The 21,260-nt window shown below is 38.1% G+C and overlaps 1 protein-coding gene across 1 annotated transcript in view; it reads left to right on the top strand.

The window, feature by feature from the left end:
• LOC132357186 (fibrous sheath-interacting protein 2-like) overlaps positions 1-21,260 on the top strand; it is an 88,604-nt gene that overhangs the window by 26,171 nt on the left and 41,173 nt on the right. Inside the window, 10 exon segments of the mRNA XM_059910468.1 lie at positions 10,665-11,049; positions 11,052-12,301; positions 12,303-13,187; positions 13,189-13,522; positions 13,525-14,422; positions 14,708-16,825; positions 16,827-17,359; positions 17,420-17,560; positions 17,563-18,771; positions 18,774-19,497. Coding sequence (XP_059766451.1) covers positions 10,665-11,049; positions 11,052-12,301; positions 12,303-13,187; positions 13,189-13,522; positions 13,525-14,422; positions 14,708-16,825; positions 16,827-17,359; positions 17,420-17,560; positions 17,563-18,771; positions 18,774-19,497 — 8,477 coding nt within the window.

Genomic DNA, 21,260 nt, shown 5'->3' with positions numbered 1-21,260 from the left:
AATATGGTCAGATTTTGCCTTTTCTGCTCACAGACACAGAAAACAAACATACGGTTACCAAAGGGGAGAGTGGCGGGGGGGGAATAAATTAGGAGTTTGGGATTAACAGGTACACACTACTATATATAAAATAAATAAAAAACAAGGATCTACTATATAGCACAGGGAACTATATTCAATATCTTGTAATAACCTATAATGGAAAAGAATCTGGAAAAGAATCTGAATCACTTTGCTGTACACCTGTAACACAACATTGTAAATTAACTAGACTTCAAAAAATGACCAAAAAAAAGAAAGAAAAAAAAGAATTTGCCTTTTATAAAAAAGGAAAGTGGAAGTAGACGTGAAGAGACTGGAGGCAATGAGACAATAAAAATAACAGTTAGCATATTGAACACTTACTATGTACCAGGAACTATACTAAACTATATTCTCTCATTTAACCCTCCCAACAATAAAAGTATTTTTATCTAACATTTTACACATAAGTAAACTAAGTCTCAGAGTGGTAAATTATCATGCCCAAGATTTCACATAATATGTGGCAAAGCCAGGGTTTTAACCTAGGTCTATCTTACTCAACCAATCCTAACTGCAATACCATACTGCCCCTCATTACAATTAAGAGGCTATTACAATAGTCAAGGCTAGAAATGAGTCCTGAACAAAGTCAGTGGCAGTGAGGATGAAGAGCTGGGCACAGATTTGACTCAGACTAAGAGGGTCGAATGGATGAGATTTGGTTACTGATTGAATATGGGGGAAGAATGAATTGAAGACAACTCCCAGATTTCTAGTCTGAGCAACTTAATGGATAGTGAATAGTGGCGCCATTCAGTAGACAGGCAATACAGAAAGATGAACAAGTTGGGAAGAGAAAAAATTAGTTCAGCTTTGAATATGTTGAGTTTGAGATGCCTGAAGGCATCCAAGTGGGACATCTAAGTGGAACAGTCAAGGAGGCAGTTGTAGATATTGGTCTGGGATGCATGGGAGAAGCAGTGAAGAGAACACCTTATATCAAAACCTATGGGAAATAATAAAAGCTGTTCCCATAGGTTTAATATAAAGTGTTCTTTTTAAGGTAGATTATACTTTCTCTTTTTTATTCCCTCTTTGATCTAAGAGTTATCCATAAGTATGTTTCTTAATTATCAGGAGATTAATATTTTCGGCCACATTTTTAAAGTTAGGTTCAGAGAATGTAGCCTGCAGATCTTTAACACATTTAAGTTGTTAACATTTTCTTTGTGGCCAAATATGTGACTGATATTTGAAAGTGTTCCATGGACATACAAAAAAATGTATAATTCTCTATTTAAAGGATGTAAGGCTCTAAATGAATTTTAAATTATATTTATTGATTATATTATTCAATTATTATACATCTTTACTGATTTTTTTGTCTACTAGACTCTTTTCTTACTGTCTGCTAGATGTGTCCAGCCATCAAAGAGGTGTATGGAAGTTCTATACTATAATTGTATTTTTATCAAATTCCCATTGCATTTCTAATAGGTTTTACACAGTTAGGCTCTTTAGGATATTTAATGCACCATGTTGCTAGAAACCATAGAAGAGTTCCTTATTCTTTTAACCGCACCATTATTTATCTATTGCTGAATAAGCAAAAAAAAAACCCTAAAACCTGGCAGCTTAAAAAAAAGTCATCTCACAGTTTCTGTGGTTAGGAATACAGAAGCAACTTAGCTGGATGGTTCTGATTCAGGGTCTCTCATGAGGTTATGGTCAAGATGTCATCCAGGGCTGCTGCAGTCATCCTAAAGGCTTGACTGCGACTGGAAGATTCACTTCCAAGGTTTCTCACTCACATGGCTGTTGGCAGGAAGTCTCAGTTCCTCACCATGTGGGAATCTCCATACATCTCTTGTGCATCCTCATGATATGGCATCTGGCTTCCCCCAGAGTGAGTGATCCAAGAGAAAGGGGCTGAAGCCACACTATATTTTACAACCTAGTCTCAGAAGTTATACACCATCACTTCCACTATATATTCATTAGAAGCAAGTCACTAAGTCCAACCCACACTTAGGAGAAAAGAATTAACCTCCACCACAGGAGGGAGTATTATGAAAGAATTTGTAGACATATTTCAAAAACACCACAACAGTATTATCATCACACTTTTTTTCAGGTTTGTTCACTATTAATTCCAGCTCCTTCGTTTCCAAAACTGTACACACTCAAAAACATACTCATACACAAAGAAACTCAAGAAGGTATATAGAATTTAAGTAAAACTTCTATGCAGATTGTTGGAATTTACTGGTTATTCACAATACACTTTACATTTATTGGGAGAAAAATAAATAGATATTCACCTTGACTTTGAACTGGCTTTAATTGGTAATACTACCAATACTTTCTAATACTTTCTATTATTCAAAGTATTCTGTTTGTCTAAGACTGTTTAGTCATGATTGTGCACAATTGACATACACCATCCCAGTATTCCTATGGATGTATTCTACATGAAAACTTGCTTTAGTATCATTATCCAGAAATAGTTACTAAAATCCACTTATGGAACTTTGCTAGATGGCATACAAAGCATGTTAGACAGTATTTGAGTGGGAAGAGATTAATGACAGGCAGACTAATGAACAAACATTGAGCCAACGCATGTGTTAAAGAATTAATTCAAGGGACTTCCCTGGAGGTCCAGTGGTTAAGACTCGGCGCTTCCACTGCAGGGGGCGCGAGTTCGATCCCTGGTTGGGGAACTAAGATCCCGTGTGCCGCGTGGCACAGACAAAAAAAAAGAAGAAGAATTAATTCAACAAATAAATGTTCTTGAGTGCTTAGTATATGCCAGTCACTGTAATCTAGTACTCACAATACAGCATAGTAAGTCCTATAACAGAAGGATGTATAGGGTGCTTCAGGAGCATTGACAGAGAATGCGTCTATCTAGGCAGATATCAAGGAAGGCTCTCTTAAGGAGGTGACACAAGCTGAATGAGTCCTAAAAGTGAGAAATTTAAGAGGGACACTAGAGTTACAAGGGAAATAGTAAGGGCAGAGGCAAAGGGAACTGCGTGTTGTTCAGTATGTCTGGAGCATAGAATATATGTAGAAGAATGGTGACCAGAGATGAGGCTGGTGAGGAAGGCAATCATCCCAGATCTTAAGGTATATTTGATGCCTGACTGGTAGTCCCTGGAGGGTTTAAACAGAGCATTGACAGCAGGGAATAAAAGACCTATTAAGATATGTTAATTACCATTTTACAAGTAGCCCATGAAGGATACCAATAAAGAGTAATTTTCTTTTTCTCTCTGAAAATTCACCTGCAGCTCCCGGAATCTTCTTTTCTCACGACTCATCAATTAAGTAAGTATCTAAGAAAACTTAATAAAGTAATGTGTTGTTTTAAATTAATATTTAAATAATTACACAGGAGTGCTGTTTGAATCCTCCATTCTTGTAGTTTTACTTGTCTGTAGTAAAACTCTCGCCTTTTGCGACCTCTCAGGGCTAAGCTAAAATTGTAAAGTAGGCAAAGTTAGTTGTTCGTGCTCTTCCACCTCCTTCTCTCTTTGTTCTCTCTTTAGTCCTGGGCTCCCCTTATAGACAGTACTTTCACTCCCCTCTCAGGGAGCACTACTTCTGGGATCTGGATCTATTCTTTTCCCCTGTCCCCACTCAAAAATGCTGCATTACTTCTGCCTTTTGAGGTTACTGGTTTTCTAATGATGACAAATTAGTTTACTATATAATATTAATGACTTAATCTGTTACCCCCCTAAGGATATTTGCACTGTAATCCGAAGTAATCAGTCTCTCATGATGCAAAATAAAGGCCAGTGGAGAACTTTTCTTTGGCCTGGGAGCCTTTCATCCCTCAAACCTTGGTGGCCACCCATTCTGCTGATGTCCTATTCCCCTCAAACTTGAATAATAGTTCATGCACATAAAATAACTCCTGATGGAACACACATACCCAACACCATCATCTTTTAAACACTCAACAAACCAAATGAGGTTCAGGATAGTTTTTATAAATCCCAAACTCTGATGCAAATGGTTGGGTAAAGTGAAGTAGTGTGTGGTGGTAAATGGTGTTGATGTTCAGACCAAGCTTCTTAGAAAAGGATTTGGGGGTAGGAGTGACAGCAGTCAGCTTGTCTGATTTGCTGAGGGCTCATGGGATACAAGGATGCTGAAGTAAGGAAACTGACTAGCTCAGTATCAAGGTAGTTTCAAGAAATAAAAGTGAGAGGATAATGATTATGTGTAGTTTTATAGAGTGTTAATTCCTGCCTCCCTCTTCCTCCTGCCCAACTCCCACCCTAGGCTACAGAACTACAGAATCACTTGAGTCTTTTCAATAGCAAATGCTCTGGATATCCTTTTATTAAAAATCAGCTAAGATGAAGAACTCTGTATATGACCTGGAGCTTCTCTCCCATTCCTCTCAAATACACAGGGTTAAAATACCTTTAGCTATACCTAGGACAATTCCAGGACACAGCACAAGAAAACCTAGCTACAACACATCTGGTATGGCTCTGCCCATTGCACCCATGTCACATTCCTTTACCTTACAGAAAAGAACCCAGGTTCAAGGCCTTTGGCTTAGTCCTCTTGTTCTGATGCAGCTCTTTGCTTCCCAAGACTCAACTGTGGACGCATCATGTCTGTTCCACCATTTACCTCCTCTCTCTTCTCTTCCTCCAACTCCTTGGTTCTCTGTTTTTTCTAATGTTAATGTAAAGGACATACACAGTAAGCTTAATAAAATAGAATTAGGAACCAAAGAAGTCAGGACAGGAGGAAGCAAATGTGATAAGATAGCGATGTGGTAAACAGTTGTAATTATTAAGCTTTGCATTTAGATACTGAGTATGTTCTGATGATTGGGATAGAAGATGGGAGGAGAAACAGAGTAAAGAAGGCAGTGAGTCTGTTGCCCTGAAGACTGTGCTCAGAAGTCTGTATTTCACTCACTGAGTGACAGTCTAAGGTTTTGAGGAGAGATGTAATATTATCAAATTAGTAACTTTGCTGAACACCCCTGATAGCATCATATACGACAAATTGAAGACAGTTAAGTAGGTGCTGGCTGCAGAAGTCCATTAATGATTTGTAGCCTGCACAGTGGCCTTCATTTGTACACATAGAGCTAAAATATGTTAAATGGAAATTTATTTACCAAACTTTCTTGAGAACCTACTATGTTCAAAGTATAGTGCTGGTTATTAGACAGATACCAAGATGAATAAAGCACTGCCCCTGACCTCATTTGTGCTTCACAAAGCACCAGGAGAAAAGACAGGGAGACATGAGCAATACCAGAGAGTGAATTGAGGGCAGGACAGGGGATAAAATGTTAGGCAAAGGGAGGGCCACCCATGGAACTATACCCAGTTTTTGGCTTATCAGATTGGAACACTGATGTTAGGATACAGAGGTGCTGCTTTTAAATCCCATTCAACCACTGGAATGAGTAAATGGATTTGGCAATAGAATGGACTACATGTATGTATGATCAGGAGGTATGAGACACCACCCCAAAGCTGTGGGCCTGAGGTACCAGTAGAGGACCACCAGTTACATTAAAACTTAGATATTCAGAAGGATTAGGCAGACAGACTAAAATTCAGTCTTGTCACATTAATCTTCAAGGGGTGGTTGGCCAGTTATCTTTTGGACTAAAGTGAGGTTGTATGGAGGAGAAGGTTACGAAGAGAAAGGTTATATTTATAGTTTTATGACATAGCAAGTTAAACGGTGAAAAACTGTGCCTTATCTTTGGGGCTTCTAAACTAATTATCATTAATATCACTGCTCTCTTTATTTAAGAAGTAGAGAGTTGGCAGTACAAATGACCTAAACCTTAGATGCTTTAGTAGCATCAACCTATTAGGGAAAACCACCTAAGACTAGGGAAAAGTGGATGGAATATTATGGCACTCCTAGAACTGTGGTGGAACTTTCCAACATAACAGTGAGTTCATTTGCATGTTTCTGCTCAATTGACTCCAAAGAGAAACTGATAATTCACTGCAAATTGCAGATTTGGATACAATATTACAACTAGTTTCTAGTGGTCTTATATAAGGCTTTTCTGATCTGTATGGTTAGTTTTGTTCTTAGTTCTGTGCTATTTCCTTTTATCTAAATGCATGCCTTTGGGACAGAAAGTCTGTGGGGACAGGTAGAAACATACACAGGACTCCACTTGCTGCCTGTGGTATAAGATAGGGAGAGCAGAAAAAAAGAATCGGGGTGCATTGGATTGCAGAGGATCTACAAAAAAGAAATTGTGCTAGAGTTGGCCTAAGAAACTGGGTCTTAGAAAAATGAATGAAGCCAAAGGATAGGAATTATGTCACTGATGTGAGCATTCATGTTCTAGGTTCTATATTGCAAAAAGGTATTAGTCTGTGGATGGGCTACTGATGCCTAACCCTAACTGAGACCTTTTCCTGCTAGGATTTAGGTTGTAATTTCACAGTCTGACTGTATGTCTCAAAATTAAATTGCTAGGCCTTGGAGGAAAAAGTAAATTTGATAACATAAAGGCAGGCCAAGTAAAAATGAAAATAGAAGCACCATGCTTCCTTTAAGAAGGTCAAGAAGAAGAGCGGCAAGGGATCCATGGAGGCAGAAAAATATGAAAGTAAATCATAATTAGTCTTAGGCCTTGATTTTTTAAAACTTTTTGTTATTATTCTATAATTTACATGATTTTGTTGTTCTCTTGCTACAATTTAGTAAAATATAAGTTTGGTTCCATGTAGTAGGTCATAACAAATAATTCTGATTAGAACACAGAATAGAATATTGTGATACCTAGAAAAGGGCTCCATCTAATTTGGTATTGCATATGGTCTGAAACCCGTTATTTTAATCTATCATTGTCAGTGGATCATCCATAGATGTTTTCCTACTGTGGGGCGAGGAGAGGAGATTAGGAATTTTGAGGAGGTGGGTAGAAAGTGAATTATCAGAAAGCTCTGATCAAGCAGGACAGGCAAAAAGGACTAGCCCATCCCCTCTCTCTCCAACCCCATCCATGCTCTTCTCAACTCACTACAGAACAAACATGGCTAAGGTGGATCAAGAGTGGTAATATCAGATAGGTGTTAGTTTACTCAGCACCTATTATTCTACTCTTTATGCAGCAATTACTCTACTCCTCTGAGTAATTAATAGAGCATGTCCTATACCCAGGGGCCAATTTCTAAATAAGAGGCTAAATAGGAGGGTTAGATAAAAAATAAAGCTTATTCTTCTCTGTGAATTGCTGGGGAGGAAAAAAAAACTCCCAAGCACAAAGCGGGTAATCTGATTCAATGATTAGGAATTTGGAGGAAAGTTACATAAATTATTAACCATAAGAAATAAAATCAATCTCTTTTTACTTTTTCAGGCAACAAGACTACCATCAAAATCACTGTCAAGAAAAAGTATGTACGATGAAACTCACTGATAAAGCAATTAAGGATATTTTCTAATATGTTATTAGAGAAAAATCTGTGAATCAGACAACCAGCAAAATCATCTGCTGATATTAGTCAGTTTCCCTCTTTGCCTTTTTCTCTTCCTTGCCTTTCACTCTCAGTTAATCTTGAGTTTTGCAGAGGTCCAAAATTATTGTTAAAAGAGTTATTGGTAAGGGGGGTACAAAGTTACTGTTATTGGCCTTTTGCCCAGGGGGCTCAGGAGGGTAGATTGGGGGAGGCTTAGGAGGTTTAATCATCACGGGGAAAGCATCAAATACCACAAACCCACTCCATAATGGGAGGACATTAAGGGAAATGCCTTGGCAGACTCCTGCAGACCTGGCTCAGGGCTGAGCATCCTGCCCCTCAGGCAGGTGAGCCAGGATGCCTAGATCGGTCTCTTAATTCTCCTGGGAGTAAGAAGAGTCTTAGGATGGCTACTCCATCAAAAGAAGGGACCTGGTCACAAGAGAGCTGCAACTTGGGCCAGGCAGAGCAGAGGGTAAATTTGATAAGCCCCAACTCTGGGGCTAGGCAGAGGAATCATGAACAAGAAAGGGGTTCAGGGGAGTAGCACACTCACACACTCTTTCACACATACACCTGATCAATTCATAGAATGTGCAACAAACACAAAGGCTGAGACATACTGGCACCAAAACGATATTTCTTGGTTTAATAGTATAGTGAAAATGAGCTGAATAATCAGATTCTACTTATCGCATTTCGCTTCATTGAAAACTTGATGAATGTCCCAATTTTATATGTCAAAGTTGGGCATGCTTTTTCTCAGCTACCCTAAGAGTAGTAATGTAGGTCTGCTGTACGTTATCTCCGGTGATAAGAAAATAATATATATTGAAATTCTTAGCTCATATGTATTGGAACGGATTTAGATCAATTTAGACCAAGAAGGTGAGTAACTTACTTATTAATGTTTAAACGTTATTCTTAGAAGTGTTTGATTTAGGACATTTTACATAAGTAAAACAAGTCTTTTTCAACCGTATGCTGTCATTTCAAACTATGTTTTCCAAACTCAGTAGCCATTTTCTGGTCTGCACAATAGGTGAAAAAAAAATACATTACGAGGGGCTTCCCTGGTGGCGCAGTGGTTGAGAATCTCCCTGCCAATGCAGGGGACAAGGGTTCGAGCCCTGGTCTGGGAAGATCCCACATGCCGCGGAGCGGCTGGGCCCGTGAGCCACAATTACTGAGCCTGCGCGTCTGGAGCCTGTGCTCCGCAGCAAGAGAGGCCGCGATAGTGAGAGGCCCGCACACCGCGATGAAGAGTGGCCCCCGCTCGCCACAACTAGAGAAAGCCCTCGCACAGAAACAAAGACCCAACACAGCCAAAAATAAATAAATTAATTAATTAATTAATTTAAAAAAAAAGAAAAGTAGGTAAACATATATTAAAAAAAATACATTACAAGAGCTAGATAGTAGTGATGTTTGTACAACATTGTCAATGTACCTAATGCTGCTGAACTATACACTTTAAAATGGTAAATTTTACGTTATGTGTATTTTATCACAATAAAAAATGCATTAGGAGATTTGGGAAATGGACTCGAATAAAACAGCTTTTCCTTGAAGCGTCCCTCAAACCTTCTCTACTGGGTCAGGAGAGAATATACTACATACGGCAAGGTGTTAACTTTGAATGTTGGCCTAAACCTGAACAATCTGGGGCTACCTTTGGAGATAATTCTGAGGCAACAACAACATTATAGGGAATAGGGTGCCCAAATGCCAGGATATCAAACAATGCACAGCTAAAATGCCAGGCATCCAGCCTTTGCTGCCACTGACTTGTAGCCACAGCCTTGAGAAATAGAGTTCCTGTGGAAGGTACACGCTCCTGGTCTGGCTGTCTTGAGGATAACAACTTTAAAAAGAATACTGTTTTATTATAGGCAAAAGGATTTTTATGATCCCAAAATATATCTGCAATAAGTACACATACATAAACAGTTATAGAGTTTGGCAGGTGCACTTTGCATCTGCCCCTGGTCCAGTCTAAGCTGTAATAGTGAGCATAATTAACCATGAGGAAATGGCCATTCAAGTCTGGTCCCTGGGTTTCTACTTCAGCTCATACTAAAAGAGCCCCAACTTCCCTCCACTTCTTGGCCTTCTGGCCCTTTGAGTACGAGTTCTGGCTCAGCCTTTTTTCCTTCCGAAATTAATGTGTTTCTTTATTTCTTGAGCTGTCCTCTGCCTCCCAATCCAAGACAGTTTGCACTGATAATCTTTTGTTGGACCTAAGCCTGTTCATTTCCCTTAAATCATCAGTGCTAACCGTTGCCCACTGATTAAACTTGAACAACTAGCTGTAGTCGTTTGCATATATAAACACAGTCAATTGACAGAGGAAGGCAGCAACAGGCCAGCCACAGAACCCACAGGCTGACCCCTCCACTATGGGGCTTCATTTTTTACCCTCATCTCCTAGCTAAATGGATGCCTAAGTAAAAGGAGGCTATATCCACAAAGGCACATAAATGTTTGAACTGCGAATTTGTTTCATGAAACAGTTTGTTAGAGGTAACCTGGTTTGTATTTTTAAGAAATATTGCTTGGGTCATAAACACAGTCTTACTTCTTGCCAGGGCATTTGTTTTCTATGAGCCTAGACACCCACTTGGCTGTTTTTTTTTTAACCAGGAAGCCATTTATCCTCAGCAATAAACTTTTATAGTTCCAAGGGATTTTGGGGGTTTTTTCTGCTTCATTTTATTTTAATGGGTGTACTATTTTATTAACATTTAAATTTCACCAACAATGAGCTCAAGTATATGCTAGCCATATGTTCAGATTTTTGAAACAAAGATAAAATGGACAGACAGCTTTAAGGGTGCAATGTATTTAACACTATACAATATATTCAACAATTAGACAATCTAGGTGGTGGTGTAACTATACACTTAGGAGCACAAGTATAGGGTCCAAGGGATTTTGAATCAAAGGAAATCTTATTCAAAAAATAGATCACAGCCACAGAGAATAAACCAACTTGAAACTAATCTGGTGTTCTAAATAGATTCCCTATTTTCTTTCTATACGCCGTGGCTGGATTGTAGCTATGCATTGTTTGATAAAAGGAATTAAAGGTTAGTCCCTGTCCCTAAAATAGAGTAAATTCATATGTGATTTCCCTTGTATCCCCGCTCACCTCCTTTCCAGATAACTTCTGAAGAACTGAACAGTATAATTCAAAATATAATGACCTGCGTTGTGGATGCAGTGACCAGTGTATTATATCCAGCCATCACAAAATATGAAGAAAGGTCACGAAATATTACATACCCAATGCCTGATGACTCTACCCTGTCTTCTGATAGTGAGAGTTGCTGTAGCACATGCCGTGAAACATTTCTATATGAAACAAGTAAGATGGTTCAGGCAGAGCCCTGTGCAGAGGCAGCTGACAGGTCAATAGGGCAACCAGTGGCACCGTCAAAATCATCTCCTGCCCATAAAGAAAGAACAGATGTAGAAAGAACGTATCATAGGAAAGAACACTCAGAAAAGAAACCTAAAATCCCCAAACCTAAATATAATGAGAAACCTGAACCCCCCACAAGCTTAAAACCTGTAAATCCAATAGTCACCTTGTTGCACTGATTGAAACAGGCACGAGGAAATGTAAAGATGCTACCACTGAAACAGATGGCTTAGAACGCCCACTGTCTCCTGATGAAAAAGCAAAAGCTGTAAATGAGATGCAGGAGTTAAATGATGTTTTAGTTAACTTTAAATATCACCTAAAAGAGGAAAATGAGTTGATTTTAGGAAACATTTTTCATGAAATGGTGTCTGAATTAACCCAGACCATCCCCACCCTTTCCTTTGTTACGGCCGAAGCTTTGGTTGACCAAACTGATACTGACAAAGGAGACTTACTCTCCATTGTTGATATTTCCTCAGCAGCTGCTGAAATTATGGAAAATGTGCTTGAGAAGCTACAGTCTGCAGTTGAGAAAAAATGTACCGAGGAATTTTCACAAGAAAATGTATCCGTTCACTTTAAATCAAACTTAGTCAGTGGAGAACATGTCATTTCCTCAAAAGAAAAAACTTCAAAAGCTTCACTGCCCTATGTTTTGGAAAACATGAATGATATTGCAGAGAATATGGTTCATGTGATTTTAGAAAAGCTGACGGCTCTTGCATCTTCTAAGCAAAGTGAACTTGTTCATCTTGAAATCACAACTGAACTGGCTTATCAGCAACACAGGGAAGATCCAACATATACATTCCTTCAAAGAGCCAGCAAAAGGAAATCCAGTGTTGAAGCTGATGCTGCCAATTTGATTGGCAAGGAAGAAATACAAAATTTAGTGTCAAATATTTTTTCTCAGTCCTCTCTGGTTGGTTATATAGAGGAAGCAATCAGCACTATACTAGGCTATATACAAATTGGACTTAATAATGAAAGGCTCATTGCAACTGAAGAAACAGTGATCATCCTTCAGCTACTTGATGATATCTTGGCTCAGCTACATCAGACACCAGTGAAAACAGATGTCCAAAAGAGTAGACACTCCAGAATGAGCAGTCCTTCTGGCACTGAAGAAGAGAACAGAGTCACCAGCACCAGAGTAACTAATGCTCCTAGGTATGGGCGCCTATTTCCACCTATTAATGTTCCTGGCATGGTCCTTTATTCTGAAGATGAAAATGAAGAAATAGACAAAATTGTAGAAAATGTATTGATTTCATCTATCAAAGATGAAAAAGCAAAATTACAAGAACAGTTTCCTGATCACTGGTTAACAAAGGAAAATGCTGGCTTTAAATACAAAAGCAATATGAACTTACCTACCTACAAAGCCTGCTTATCAAGACAAAGTAGCATTTCACGATCAGGGATTAAATACTGACCTTCCAACTTTTAATAATAAGGACCTTTTTAAGGACAAGCCTGGTGTGAAAAAAGACATTTTACTTTTCAGCCAAGATGAAACGTATCAAATACAAAAAGCTTCAGAAAATATAGTTAGAAGTATTTTAGCACAGACGCCCAAAGATATATCTTCTGGGCTCTCTGAACACTTAGATTATAAAAATGGTAGAGAGGCTTCACTTCTTACCTCAGGAAAACCACAAGATCTGTCACATCAAGAATGGATGGACCAGATGTTCTCTGTGTCAGAAATCCATACGGTAGCTCAAGATATTGTAGATGCTATATTAAAAATACTTCACATGGCTTCTAGTCACATTATCGGATATTCTTCATCAGTACATCAAACTTCTCTAGATAATGCTGACATACCAAATAAAGAGCCATTAGCAACATGGTTTGACAGTAAAAGGAAGAAATTTTTATCTGCACTTGGCGTAGACTCTACAAAACATACCTGGTTAGAACCTGGAGCAAGTGGCTCGACATCTGAACCTGTAGATCACATTAATGATAAGATCATTAACACGATTTTTAAGAAGTTGAACTCATTTATTTGTCCAAAATTACAAAACTGCTTCAAACCAGAAAGCCATGCTGCCCATTCAAAGCCTGCGCCTGACAAGAAATCTTTGTCTCGATCTCACCTTAGTGTTTACACAATTAAAGTGATAAAAATTGTTTTGGATGCTATCCAGGAAGAACTACAATACAATAAGAAAAATCTAAATCTTAGGAAGAGTAGCCCTCCCAAGAATTTTAGAGATAGAGGATTTTTCACTGACACCGAAAATGAATTAAGACTCTGTTGTCACAAAGCTAAGTAATGACATTATGACAAGTTCATTAGCAACTTGCATTTGTGAGGTGTTAAGTGGAAACACAAATAAAAGCAATATTTTACTCCCTTCAGATAAACTAAGGTCTAAAATCTCATATGGAACTGGTGGCATTGATCAACAAAAACTTTTGCCTTCTCATTGACAGCACATGCAGGAGGAAGTTCACCAATGTACTAGATTGCAAGTGTTAGATAGAATTGGAGATACCTTATATGACATGTTATGCAAGCTCATAGGAGACCATCCACATTCTCCCCTACCTGATGAGCAAACTACAGAGGGGATCAATAAGAATTGAGAATAACCAGTACATTGCAGTCCAGTATTAAGCTAATTTCTCATACAATTCTAGAAGGTATTGTTTCAAAATTATGTGGTGTTGAGATAGATTGCATTTTCAAAAATTCAGAATTTAAAGCTATCTCAGAGTATATTGACACTGACAGCCTGTCATTTGCTTTGCTTCTTGAGGAAATGAGCAGAGGCTCTGACATAATCTCCAGCATGGTGCCCAATGTGACCTGGCCAGGTAGCCAAGAGGTAACTAACAAAAAGGGAAAAACTACTGCCCCCAAAACAGGAACCACAAAAGAAAAGCATCTAAATAAACTGAAAATCATGGCTTCAGATATCCTTAAAATGGTTTTTGCTAAATTGGAAGGGTTTGCCAATAGAAATTTAGAAACTCTGGACGCTATAATCAGTGGAAATAAAAAGAACAGCAGGACATACTGGGAAAGTGAAAATACCAACATTTGTGCTAACACACGTGAAAAACGATTGCAGTTGACTTTATACATGCATGCAGAGAAAGTGTCAAGTACTATTTTGAAAGCTATTCAAACTGAATTAAATGTGAGCTTGCCAGATTTGGAAACATGTATAAGCAAGCCACTACAAGAGAAACAAACGCTTAAGAATTTAGTCCATTTCATTTTGGATGCAACTTCTCCAGATATGTTTAATGAAACTGAACCAGAAGAGAGAGGCATTGAAAATTATAGATATAGGCCAACCTATGGAAATTTTCTTCCTGGAGGAGCTGACCCAGAGTCATATCTAGAAGATCCTGCAGAAACAGAGAAAGAAAGTGCTGAAGAGGAAAGACCAACAGAAGAAGAAACTAAATCAGATTCTCTTAAGCAACGGGAACTCGAAAGAACATTAAAAAAATTTGAAGTAGAACTCAAAGAGCTACAAAAGTCCCCAGTCGTATATATATACACTACCAAACGTAAAATAGATAGTTAGTGGGAAGCAACCGCATAGCACAGGGAGATCAGCTCTGTGCTTTGTGACCACCTAGAGGGGTGGGATAGGGAGGGTGGGAGGGAGGGAGACGCAAGAGGGAAGAGATATGGGAACATATGTATATGTATAACTGATTCACTTTGTTATAAAGCAGAAACTAACACACCATTGTAAAGCAATTATACTCCAATAAAGATGTTAAAAATAAATAAAAAATAAAAATGAAGAAAAAAAAAGTCCCCAGTCGTGCCCATTATAAGAAATATTTTGAATGAAATTTTTCAGAATGATTTAATTGATCAACCAAATGTGCTTCCTCTTCCCCAGTCCCATTTATGTGACATTCCTCATGCTGGTGATGAGCCACTTGCTCAAACATCTGTTCAATCCCTGGATAAAACAATGGGCCCTTTAGTGTCTGAAGCGGATGTAACCATTGTTGCAGATAATGTTGTTAGAACCATATTTCAAAAACTTTATTCTGCTGCTACGACAGATAGAAATGAAAATGAAAATAGGTATAATACTATCACCTTTCCAGCAAATATCTCTTTTACTGAACATACCAGTGGAGGAAAGTCCCCTGTTTATTCTACCATACTGGACAGAAATGCATGTACACTTCAGTCCACAGTCAATACTGGTAAACTGACCAAAATAAATGTAGTTGAAGATATTATACAGTCAGTATTAACAAATTTAGAAACATTTGCTAGTACCAAAGTAAAAGCCCTCTTTTGTCCTCTTATCAATTTCACAGTTCCAATGGCTTTACCTCTACAGCAGGATGAGACTGCTTCAAGCCAACCATGCTTATCAACCAAAGATTCATATTCTGATGACCAATTTTCTTGTTGCTCAGTGGATCATACTAAATCAGGAAAGACCACCTCAATATGTCAACTGAGTGCCTCTAAATTAAATATATATGCAACAGAAGTGGCTAGACAAATTTTACAAGGAATCAAACGTAAGTTAGATAAAGAAATAAAAAGTTCATTATTAACTCATAGTGTTGTGGCTTCTGAAAGCATTCCAAGTCAGGTTGTTAACACAATGTTAGATACTGTGTCTACTAAAGGCAAATATGAAAAGAATATATTTGACAGAGAGACTGACCCCGGTCGGCCAGAAGATATTGTTGAAAAGCTGTTCAATAAAAGTGATTATCGAGAAAAACTTCAATTTCAAATACTAGATACCATTGAAGGTATCTTAATTGACATCTGTGAGAGAACAATAGATGAGAATAATCTCCCACTTGCTGTATCCACTCTTAAGTGTAATGTAAGTGGGAGGCATTTAGAAACAAACTCTGAAAGGGACCCTGAGTATGCAAATAAGGCTATTCTTAGGCTTTTAGTTCCTAAGGAGGATGTTGCTATGATTTCCAACGGTATGGTGGATACTGTTCTTCAAAATCTCACTTCTGCTATCATGCTTGCAGTAAATGCAAAGGATTCTATTTCTCCAAGACTGCCTCTGATATTTTCTGACGCATTTCCCAAAGCAGAGCATCAACAATCTCCTGTTATAGACTCAATGAATGAAAGGAAAAGGGAGAGATTTCCATTTGCAAGAAAGGAAAGAGATGTACAGCTGAAATCAGCTTATTCTGATGATAATCAGACAACTGTACTTAAGAAACAAGATGCCAAGAAATCTGCTCCTGAGCCATGTGAGGAAAATGCTCATTTCATTACTAAAACTATTTTGAATAGATTAAAATCTTTTGCCACAGAAAGAATAGATTTGCTACTTATTCCTGATACGGAGACTAGAGAAAAACCATATGTTGGACCAGAATTTACAAACTGTAAACAAGATGACAGCATATTTCTTGAATCAAACCAAATACCATTAGATATGAATATCCTGAAAATATCAACAGCTAAAACCGTTCTCAGTCAACAAGTCACAAATTACATATTTGCTAATTATAGAGAAAAACATAGACCTGCAATTCATGTAACACAAGCTAGTCTTAAGGAATATGCTGACATAATCGCCAGTACCATTTTGACACTTATAAAAAATGACATATACCTAGAAATCCAAAAGATGTATACATATCAAAATAATACTTCATTCCAAGAAAACATCATTGCAAGTGAACCTGTCAACAACATCTTAAAGAGTTTACATGATAAAATACCTTTAAAGGCAAGTAGCTTTTACTCAAAGCAGGACCCTGGTCTTTTTACACAACTAACAGTACAAAATGAAATATTGCCTGGTCAAAGAAAAATGGAAGACAACACTGAACTGCCTCTCTTTTCAAAATGCTCAGGTCAAAACCAAATTATATCAGAAGCAGAAAACCAGAGAAGGACTTTGGAAGAAATTTAGAAATGGAGAATCTGGACAGGAAAATATAACTTCTTTGTTAAGTGTAGTTAAGGATATTTTAAAGAAGGTATATCAAAGGGTAATGGAAGATACAGACCATTGGCCTCCATTTAATGAACTCCCCCACTTTACATCTGATTCTAAAATTAAAACATCAGCACAAAAAAAAGCCTTCCAGTCACATATAAACAGTGTCGCAAATGACATAGTTGAAAGTGTTTTCAGAAAAATGTTCTCAATAATTATGACATCTTTATATGAAAACAGTGAGACCAGGGGAGAATTGGAAGCACCTAGCAATGATGAACTGCTGATGAATCCATCGTGCTTTAGAGAATTGAAACAAGCAGAAAAAAGAAGTGTTCCCCCTGAACCTGTGATACCACAAGTTTATCCTTACACAGGTATTGAAAGTGTCACTTCATTGGAAAACATTTTATTGCAATTTTCTCCATTGCGACTGGGTGAACAATTGGTCCAAAAGGTTCTCAAAAAGATCACAGATTTTGCTTTGCTGAATCTAGAAGAGAGTTCATCCCCTAAAGGTCAATCTGATGAAATTCGATACCTGAGGCCATGCAGTTCTAAAGCTAGCCCCAAGGGCAGCCCTAAGGCAAGTTTTAAAACAAATTTTAAAACAAAATCAAAAGTTACCTCTTTGGCTAAGTTTGGAACAAAACCACAGCTAGGACCTAGCGGAGCTAAAGCCAAAAGCAAAACCAAGTTAGGTCTTAGAAGACTCTAAGAGGCAACCAGTCCAAGACTTCCATTGGGCTACCAGGCCTGCTATCCATAGGGGATGCCAAAAATCCCTCAGTGAGAGCAAAACTCCCCACTGTGAAACTAAAAATGTATTCCAGGGATATAGTAAGTAATATTCTGGAAACAACTGTGAATGAATTTCAAGAGGTGAGGCAAAATAGAGCAATGGTAAATGTAAACACTTCACCTTCTGATCAAATTGAGATAGCAAGTGAAATAGCTGATGCAGTTTTGCAAGGATTATACGCTATGAAGAATAATTTGGCCCATCCAATAAAAGGCTCATACTCAGATGATCTCAAACTTTCACAGGGATATTTTAGTACAATCTCTTTTGCAAATCCAGAAGCCCATTTCTCTACAGAGAATGTTTCTTCAAAACTAGAAAAAATCTTTCCTAAAGAAAATATTTTTAAACAAATGTTTGATAAATGGCAAACAGAACCAAGTGACATGGATAATGAAAAATATAAGCTATCAGCGATAGCTGAGGCTGTTTTGAATGAAATTTCAATGAAAGCAAAAGAATTAGAACAATCTGTTTCACTTTTAAGTTTGTCAGTTCTTGAGCCTTGTGAAAGCAGGCACCATAATTTTAAAAGAGCTGCTTCTAGAGTTGAGGATTCCCAAACACAAATTAATACATTTGGCCAGGAAACTGTTGAAAAACTATTCGAAAAATTAGAGTTGTGCTTCTTGACTCAGATGTTCACAACAGATAGTAAAGAAACACTAGAAAGCAAGAAAGAAACTGCTGCTACAAGTAAACGTAGTTCCTTGAGAACAAACAATCTCAATTATGTACCAACTTACAACACAAAGTTGAAAGACAGAAAACTGGGGAGCTCTGGCCACCAAATTGCTCAAGAGATCTTGGAAGGGGTTCTGAACACCTTAGAGTCATTTGTAGACCTACAGTTTAAATATGTCTCTACATATGCTTTTTCTGAAATTGTGAGAACACCTATTGAAAACTTTTTTGCTGTGTAAAGGAAACCATTAATGAAAAAAATATTGCCCAAGTTACAAACACTGAATAAATTTCCTGGTGAATCTAAATCAAGTAGTATGATTTCCCGGGAAAACATACAGATTACCCTTCAACAGCTTTACTCATTCCATTCAGAATTGCTTACTTATACTGTTAATACTGTCAATGACATGCTTAGTATAATTAAGAACTAGACAAAGAAAAATACCATGAGGAACCATCTTCAATTAGCATGTTTGAAGAAAACATTGTAGCAAGTCAGATCATCAGCACACTGATGGACCAGTGCACTTATTTCTATGAGTTGATGAGCAAAAGCCACCCAAAGGAAAATCTGCTCCAAGGAGCTAAAAATGCCAGCACTGCTAATTGGTCCAGATTTGAAACTGGAATGGGAATGTCCACTTCAAAGTCAAAGGGAATTAGCTTCCGGGATGATCCTCCACAAATCCCTGCCTTGTCTTATTCAGAGGAAGATATGAAAATAAAGGACAAGACTTCCTCAAATATACCTTCATATGTCAGATACTCTGCAGGAAATTCAACTAAAACCACAGAGCCAATGGAAGGGCTCGAATCAGACCTTAAACCATCATCTTCTAGAAGTGAAGCTCAAGTCTTCAGCCACTTTGATCAAGCTGTGAAAGGATACTGCTCTCTCCTCGAAGGCACTGGCTTACAAAAATCATCTCAGAAATCTAGTGACTCTGCACAAGCAGCACTAGAGCACCCCATGTCCTTCAGAGAAATGGAAGAAGGTGAAAATCAAAGAGTGCTTCACTATGATCCCCCCAAACCAGTTGTTAATCCAAACCAAATACAGACAACCATTTCTCCACTCAAAATATGTGTAGCTGCAGAAAATACTGTCAATACCATGCTGTTGAGTTATGGCCTTTCAAGTCAAACCCCACACACTTAACGAAAGTATGGAAACTATGAAGCCATTTTTTTTTAAACATCTTTATTGAAGTATAATTGCCTTACAATGGTGTGTTAGCTTCTGCTTTATAACAAAGTGAATCAGTTATACATATACAATATGTTCCCATTTCTCTTCCCTGTTGCATCTCCCTCCCTCCCACCCTCCCCATCCCACCCCTCTAGGTGGTCATAAAGCACCGAGCTGATCTCCCTGTGCTATGCGGCTGCTTCCCCCTAGCTATCTATTTTACATTTGGTAGTGTATATATGTCCATGACACTCTCTTACCCTGTCACATCTCACCCCACCCCCTCCCCATATCCTCAAGTCCATTCTCTAGTAGGTCTCTGTCTTTATTCCCGTCTTGCCACTAGGTTCTTCATGGCCTTTTTTTTTTTCCTTAGATTCCGTATATATGTGTTAGCATACTGTATTTGTTTTTCTCTTTCTGACTTACTTCACTCTGTATGACAGACTCTAACTCCATCCACCTCATTACAAATACCTCCATTTCATTTCTTTTTATGGCTGAGTAATATTCCATTGTATATATGTGCCACATCTTCTTTATCCATTCATCTGATGATGGATATTTAGGTTGCTTCCATGTCCTGGCTATTGTAAAGAGAGCTGCAATGAACATTTTGGTACATGACTCTTTTTGACCTATGGTTTTCTCAGGGTATATGCCCAGTAGTGGGATTGCTGGGTCATATGGTAGTTCTATTTGTAGTTTTTTAAGAAACCTCCATACTGTTCTCCATAGTGGCTGTATCAATTTACATTCCCACCAACAGTGCAAGAGGGTTCCCTTTCCTCCACACCCTCTCCAGCATTTATTGTTTCTAGATTTTTTGATGATGGCCATTCTGACCGGTGTGAGATGATATCGCATTGTAGTTTTGATTTGCATTTCTCTAATGATTAATGATGTTGAGCATTCTTTCATGTGTCTGTTGGCAATCTGTATATCTTCTTTGGAGAAATGTCTATTTAGGTCTTCTGCCCATTTTTGGATTGGCTTGTTCGTTTTTTTGTTATTGAGCTGCATGAGCTGCTTGTAAATCTTGGAGATTAATCCTTTGTCAGTTGCTTCATTTGCAAATATTTTCTCCCATTCTGATGATTGTCTTTTGGTCTTGTTTATGGTTTCCTTTGCTGTGCAAAAGCTTTTAAGTTTCATTAGGTCCCATTTGTATATTTGTGTTCTTATTTCCATTTCTCTGGGAGCTGGGTCAAAAAGAATCTCGCTGTGATGTATGTCATAGAGTGTTCTGCCTATGTTTTCCTCTAAGAGTTTGATAGTGTCTGCCCTTACACTTAGGTCTTAATCCATTTTGAGTTTATTTTTGTGCATGGTGTCAGGGAGTGTTCTAATTTCATACTTTTACATGTACCTGTCCAATTTTCCCAGCACCACTTATTGAAGAGGCTGTCTTTTCTCCACTGTATATGCTTGCCTCCTTTATCAAAGATAAGGTGACCATATGTGTGTGGGTTTATCTCTGGGCTTTCTATCCTGTTCCATTGATCTATATTTCTGTTTTTGTGCCAGTACCAAACTGTCTTGATTACTGAAGCTTTGTAATATAGTCTGAAGTCAGGGAGCCTGATTCCCCCAGCTCCATTTTTCGTTCTCAAGATTGCTTTGGCTATTCGGGGTCTTTTGTGTTTCCATACAAGTTGTGAAATTTTTTGTTCTAGTTCTGTGAAAAATGCCAGTGGTAGTTTGATAGGGATTGCACTGAATCGGT

Source organism: Balaenoptera ricei, chromosome X (genome assembly GCF_028023285.1).
Source record: "Balaenoptera ricei isolate mBalRic1 chromosome X, mBalRic1.hap2, whole genome shotgun sequence".
Lineage (NCBI taxonomy): Eukaryota > Metazoa > Chordata > Mammalia > Artiodactyla > Balaenopteridae > Balaenoptera > Balaenoptera ricei.
The sequence above is the reverse complement of the archived record's forward strand: the minus strand, read 5'-3'. Positions and strand labels throughout refer to the sequence as shown.